This window comes from Camellia sinensis, chromosome 14 (genome assembly GCF_055761805.1).
Source record: "Camellia sinensis isolate YWXY chromosome 14, ASM5576180v1, whole genome shotgun sequence".
In the NCBI taxonomy this organism is placed as follows: Eukaryota; Viridiplantae; Streptophyta; class Magnoliopsida; order Ericales; family Theaceae; genus Camellia; species Camellia sinensis.
The window spans coordinates 133,949,013-133,956,156 of NC_138974.1; the positions used below are offsets into that span (position 1 = coordinate 133,949,013).

A 7,144-nucleotide genomic window follows, 5' to 3' on the forward strand; every position below is an offset into this window, starting at 1 on the left:
GATAGGGCAGAACCACAAAAAAATAAAATAAAATAAAAAAATGACAAGTTTTAGGTAGCTATTAAAATAACTATTAAGTTTGTAAAGTGCAGTCTGTGCTTGTGATAAAGGACCAAGGGTGAAAGCTTGGTGTTTGGTTTGCAAATGAATCTATTTGAATGCAATGGAAGATTTGAAACGTAAATTGCAGCTTTATAAAGCCATCAATTTATGTGAATGAAACTACTGCATTTGAGTTATGCTCCCCTAATATGGTAGGGTGCCAACCTCCATCCTGATGTATAATCTTATTGTTTAGTCGTCATTGAGTATCAAATCAATAGGGTTAAATTCTTGATTTATCTTTACGCTTTTTTTTTTTTTTTAAAATTTTTTAATATCTTTTTATGCCTTACCACATTCTAAGTTATTGCTTACATTGCGTGGTCTGAGAAGGATACAATCTTACTCGTATGTGGAGAAAGAGCGATGCATAAATAAATATGAATATATACATGTCCCAAAATTTAAGCAAGCACTGAAATATGGATAATTATTCAATAATCGTGGTATTCTATAGTATTGTGATTGGTGGAGAGGGTAGGTAGGTGGGCTATTGTATTGGGTGATTGGGGAACATGAGGAGATATATTGAATGATGATTGATTAAGGAGTACAGACACGTGGTATTCTGGGAATATTGAATAATTTCACCTGAAATATGAGCCGATACTAAGCAATTTATGATACCAGCATGGAAAGTAGAAACATTTGAAATTATTACCATCCCTTTATTCTAAACACTACAACTAAGTTATGGTAGTTTTTCAAACTTGGGACAGAATCACAACTAAGAAGATTATGAGACAAAGCTTCACAATATTGGCAGGTAAAAGTAGCAGTGGCATCACCAGTAGCAGCGGCACCAACAGCACCAACGATGGCCATATCCAAATTCTCGTGTTTGATGAGTCTGTTGATAGTTTAATACTCGCCAGAAGCTCCTTTATACCCCCTTGCTTGCTGTCACGATTGATTTTCCTGTTTCTTCATTGTTATGGTGGCCATTGACATAAATATTACCCTCATCTGTGATACTATTGCTGTGGCAACTGTGGTCTTCTGTTTCGTCAATCTAGTCATCTAATGTCTTGTTAATGATCTTCAAGTCTTTGAATTCAAGTGATAATTCCTGTATTGACTCTGCCGGCCAAATTGGCTCAGCATTGGTTCCATGGACGAGTCTACTGTTCCGTCTGAGCTCTCTTCACCTTTCTCTACAATTTCTTCCTCGTCCTCATCCTCATTAACATCCATTTCATCATCATCTTCATCCTCATCCTCATCTTCGCTCAGTACTGTCACTTGTGGCTCTTCTTCGCTCAGTACTGTCACTTGTGGCTCAGTACCGTCTCAATTGCTTCATCTTTTTCTACAGCAATTCCTCCATCATCATTTCTTGTACTTCTTCAATATCAATTGCATCTTTGGGTTGTACTCTGATCCCCCTTTCTCAATAACAATTTCAATCAATTGGGTATGTCTATTGTCCACTTCCTCAATCTGACCCACATGAGGTGCCTCAACTGCCTTGTCCTCCCATATAACTTCAGAGATTATCGAGTCGCCTTCCATGGCAAACTGGTTCACTAAATCAGTCTCAACTACTACTTCACTAATCTCTATAGTATTTTCTACATCGTAATGGTCTTCCACTTCTCCTTCTCCCCCTTTCTCAATCAATTCCATTGGCGGGTTATCTTCTTCCACATCCACTGTGTCCCCTATATGCTCATTTTTGTTCATGTTTCTGGATTTGAGAAGCGAAGGTCCGTCCAACACTGGTGATGAGTACTCTTGCATATTGACACCATAATCAGTGATCAAGAGACTGTTTTTTGGCTTTGAATTATCAGATAAAAGAATTTCCAAATAGGTGGGGCTCTTGGTTGGGCCACTAATATCAAGCACTGAGTTGTCATCCTGAATCAAATACCACAGTATCAGCACTCAAATTCATTGAAGGAGATTGATTCTTTAGGGTCTAGTAAATTTGTTTAACCACATTCAAGGATTCTTGATCATTTAGAGAATTAGGATTAAAAAAATAAAAGTATCAATGGTCTAGAAATTTAAGAAACTAATTACCATGATGGAAGTTTTTGTGAAGTCTGACGATGTGGAATCAATCTGGGTAACAGGCATTTCTGTTGTTCCATCAGTACTGCAATTGAAAAAATGAACAATACAACACAATTTCAATTTGATACATTCCCAATACATTCCCAAATGAAAAGACTAAATGTTTAGGCTCAAACCTTGGATGGTAATCTATAGGTGAAGAATAATCTTGAAGAAGAACATGAAGGCCTTTTCCTTGATCATCATCATTGTTTTTCTTCTTCTTCAATTCCAACTTGTTTAGTAGATCAGCAATGGGTTCAGCTTCAGACTGATGAACTTGTTGGTTTTGGTGGTGGTGGTGGTGGATTGTGGCTTTTGTTTGTGTCTTTTCCTCAATCTGAAACCGATAAGAATGTTGCAACCGCCACTACTCCACCCCACAAAACAACTCCACCACCACCACCGCCACCGCCGCCGCCGCCGTCTAGTCAGATCGCCAGCTTATGCTTTTCTTGCTTCTTGGGTTTCTCCATATTCTCTACTGTTTTATTGATCTCCAATTTCTCTGGGTCTCTTGAAGGTTTGGGATTTGGTGCGCTTGTCAATGCATTTTTTGTTTTTGTTTATGTTCCGTTAATGCACAGAGAGAGAGGGAGAGAGAGAGAGAGAGAGAGAGGGGATTTGACTTGTAAACAGTGTGAGTGTGGATCGGTCTCGGAGGTTGAAGCGGAAATCTCGTGTTAGTCTTTTGATTTTGTTTGTTTTTGTTTACTTCTACCACCAAACTCGCGTTCCATGCCAGAGGGGTGTGTGTGTCTGTGTGGCTGTGGTATACACGCGTATGTACACAATCAAAGATTCTGTTTAATTGTCCCCCCTGTGGAACCCTTTTTATATGCTGATAACCCCATTTTGGACTCTTCCTTAATATTTAAAAAAAATTAAAATAGATACACCTTGGTGGATCTTTATCCAGCAATCCAAATGGCAATACAACTTTGGCACCATATCTACCACCGAAAAAATAAAATAAAGATAAATTACATTTATGCCCATGTAATAACATTTTATACTGAGCTACATTGCTGTTAGTTAATCTATTTGAACAACTAATCAAATCTACTACATATGACACCTGCATGTGATAAGTGATGGTTGCAGCAAAACTAGGTGTGCCATGCACCATTAGTGTCTAGTAACAGGCAATGATGTTACATCTTGATATAGTATAACTACCTTGAAATTTTTTTATGACAGGGAAAACATGATTGTCATATGTGGAAATTACCTCCAAGAGGAATGAGTTTAGCGCCAGATTTACAATAAATGAGTCCTTGAATGCCAGTGATGCAGGGTAGCAGCTTTCCTTGTGTCTTAGGTTTCTCAAGCTCTCGCTTTGGAGCCTACCCATAACCATTTGTCTTGGGTTTATCAAGTTGTGGCATTGGGACAAACTCATAACCACCCGTCTTTGGTTTCTCAAGCTTTGGTTTTGGAGCATACCTTGTATATGTAGTAGGTTTCTTAAGCTTTGGCACTGGCTTTGGGGAGGCATACCCCATCATAGGTTTCTCAACCTTCAGCTTTGGGACATAAGGAATTGTCTTAGGTTTTGGATCATACATTGTCTCATGTTTTTCAAGATCTAGTTTTGAGATATAAGCAGTGGTCTTAGGTTTTTCAACCTTTGGTTTTTGGGTATACCCTAAGTTAGGTTTCTCAAGGTTTGGGATTGGACGATAACCAGGGGTCTTAATTAAGTTTCTTAGACTCTGATTTTGGAGAGTACCCTAAGTTAGGTTTCTCAGTTTGAACTATAACCAGTGATCTTAGGTTTCTCGAACTCTAGTTTTGGAGCATAACCTAAGTTAGGCTTCTCAAGTTTAGGGTTCAGACTATAATCAGTGATCTTAGGTTTCTCAAACTCTGGCTTTGGGGCATAACCTAAGTAAGGGTTTGGATTATAACTAGTGATGTCACAACCCAAACCCGCCCCCATAGGTTTCGCGTCGTAACTAGCCAGTAATCTTGGGATTACCAAAGGCCTCTGACCTGAAAATCATATAAATAGAGGGGCTATAGAAGCAAATATACAAAATACAACGCTCGTCGAGCTATGCAGACAAACATGCGATAAATAATTTAAAACTTTATACATACATATGACAACAAAAAATCATAAGTTATGCAACACCGTATAGGTATCACCAAAAGGGACTAAGCCCAATGTACATTTAGTCAAACGAAACAAAGCAAAACATTCTTAACATGATTCACAAAACTCGACTTTTCAAATAGGAACCTCCCCGGGAGACACGGTGGCTGGCTGACAAAATAAAACTCTCCAAGCAGCAGCTTAGGTCTAGTCACGCATCTGCTCACCTAGAAACGTAATATAAATAGTGAGTGGAAGCCCAGTGAATAATAACAAAATAAAGGTTTTAATGAATGATGTCCGTAACAGAAACATAGTCTTGTACATAATCAGATGTCAAAGCAGAAACAGATTCATATACATAATCATATTCGTAACCAAAGTTCATACATTTCACACGACAGTACGTGGTACATTCATTAGCGTTAACAAATCCGATGACCTATAAAGGGACAGTCGTGAAGGCATTCCGATGACTCATGTGCACAGAGACGTTTTCAATGACCCATAAAGGGACGGCTATAAAGGCATTCCGATGACCCATAAAGGGACACATATCATATAATAGTAAAGATGTCACGAATACATTTCAGAAACTTGAACAATCATTCATTCAAACAAAACGTAGCATTTCAGTAAACTGATCATTTCATATCATCAGAAATAATTAAAGTTAAACATAACTTTACAAAGTTATTACTCACAGATGGCTCCAAAGCATACAAACAGAGCAAACAAATTAGATAACTTGCGACGCGTGACCTATACAGACACAGAACGAATATGTACTGAATTACACACCCGAAATCATTAACTTAATTCTTTCTTGTCTTGGTGTGTTTCTACTTCTTATCTCCGTTATTATGTCTTAACTATGGCCTAAGAATGCCTAGGATGTAATGGGGATGCCAAAATGCCTTTTGAAACACTTAACAAAATTTGCTGAAAATAGGGCCTTTTCTCGAGCGCAACTTCCTTTACTCGAGCGAAGACTCAAAGATGTAAGTGGTCGCTCGAGCGGTCTGTAAACTTCTATAAAAGTACTGGTTGTGTGAATTCTTCACTCGACGACCGCTTAACGATCGTTCGAGCATGAGACTGAGGTCTCCGCTCAAGTGCAACTCTTGTCGCTCGAGCGATCTATAAAAATTATAAACTTTTGGGAGCATGCATTTTACGCTCTAGCCAACTTTTGGTCGCTCGAGTGGAAGTGCAAAAAAAAATGTGGTCGCTCGAGCACAATTTTTGTCGCTCAAGCGGAGAGACAAAATCTAGAATTTTCAGATTGCTCTTCCAAGTTAAAAACTCCAATTCAAAGCTGCAAATCATGGTCTTTTGGACCAAAAACTTGAGGAAACACTTGTAAATTGATAAACCATGGTGTATTCAAAATCATTTCGCACAATTAAGCCCAAAAGCTTTGTCAATCGTTCAAAACTCAAACTTGAAATTGTGAAAACATATCATTACACATCATGCACGTAAAAATGAAAGTACAAAGCTTTCAAAAAATGATCAAATGAGTGTTTAAAAAACATGTTGAATTCGTAGGACAAGGCCAAAATGAGGAAATGGAAAAGAAAATTCTTTGAATTCAACTTCAAAATCATGAGAATTATGTATGTATGCATGATACATTCCTCAAACCATTTATCTAAGCTTGGTTCTTGCATTACATAACTTAATTATTTGAATTCAAGTGTTAAGTGACTCAATTCCAAAGCTCAAAGGTTGAATTCTTACCTTAGATGGTCAATGATGCTCTAAATGATCAATTATTTGAGGTTCCAAGCCAAAACCCCTAAGTTCTCTAACAATCCCCTTAATTTGAACTCACTCTACTCTCTCTCTCTCTCTCTCTCTCTCTCTCTCTCTCTCTCTCTCTCTCCACGTTTGTTTGCTCTCAAGGATGATGATATGAAGGTGAAAAATGTATTCTAGAGGTTATAAGAGCCTTATATAGGTTCCATTAGTGGCTCTAATTAATGACTAATTAATTGACACTATTTATTCTAATTATTTGGTTACGTTTCAAATTTAAATTGAACCTACCATAAAATACCAAAAATTCTAAATAACACATAACCTAAGTCAATTTCATGATCGGATGCCGATAAGGCCTTCAATTAATAGAACAAATAAAAACACAAACAGATCTTTCTACAATAGATAGATAAAAACACCAATAATGCAACACACATGCAATTAATGTAGAATTTCTTCTTAATTACTTATTAGACATCTTTAATCATGGTTAACAGTTAATCATAGGTCGGGGTTGTTACAGTCTTTCTCCCCTTAAAGAGTTTGATCCTCCAAACTCGAATTACCTTCGTTTTGGTAGAATATTGGATCTAGAGGGAACAAATTAGGGTATCTTTGCATCATATCTTCTTCAGTCTCCCAAGTTGCATAAGTCTCTCTGTGGTTTTGCCAATCGACCTTCACCAGTGGTATTTCTTTGTTCCTCAATCTCTTAATTCTGCGGTTTACAATTTGAATTGGCATCTCTTCGTACGTATAGTCATCTTTTAGAAGCACATGAATCGACTTAATCACATGGATTGGATTTCGTAGATATTCCTGAAGCATTGAGACATGAAAAACATTATGTATATATTCCATGATCAGCGGTAAAGCTACTCAATATGTCACCGGATTGATTTTTTCAAGAATTTAACATATCTCAGCGCTAGCTTACCCTTTACACCAAGCTGCGTCTGGCCTTTCATAAGAGTTACTTTGATAAATACATGCGTCACGACCCAAACCCGCCCCTATAGATTTAGCGTCGTAACCGGCCAGTAATCATCGGATTACCAAAGGCCTCTTAGCAAATTAGCAAGTAATAAGGGGCTGCGGAAGCAACTAGACAAAATAAACAAA

The 7,144-nt window shown here is 37.7% G+C and overlaps 1 protein-coding gene across 1 annotated transcript; it reads right to left on the minus strand.

Moving 5' to 3' along the window:
* Positions 1–350: 350 nt before the first annotated feature.
* Positions 351–2,840, minus strand: LOC114271915 (uncharacterized). The gene is made up of 3 exons (XM_028213578.2): positions 2,298–2,840; positions 2,128–2,203; positions 351–1,962 (listed from the first exon to the last, which is right to left on the minus strand). Exons 2-3 carry the CDS (start codon positions 2,182–2,184, stop codon positions 1,432–1,434), a joined length of 588 nt encoding a protein of 195 aa, XP_028069379.1. The 5' UTR covers positions 2,185–2,203; positions 2,298–2,840; the 3' UTR covers positions 351–1,431.
* Positions 2,841–7,144: the final 4,304 nt, after the last annotated feature.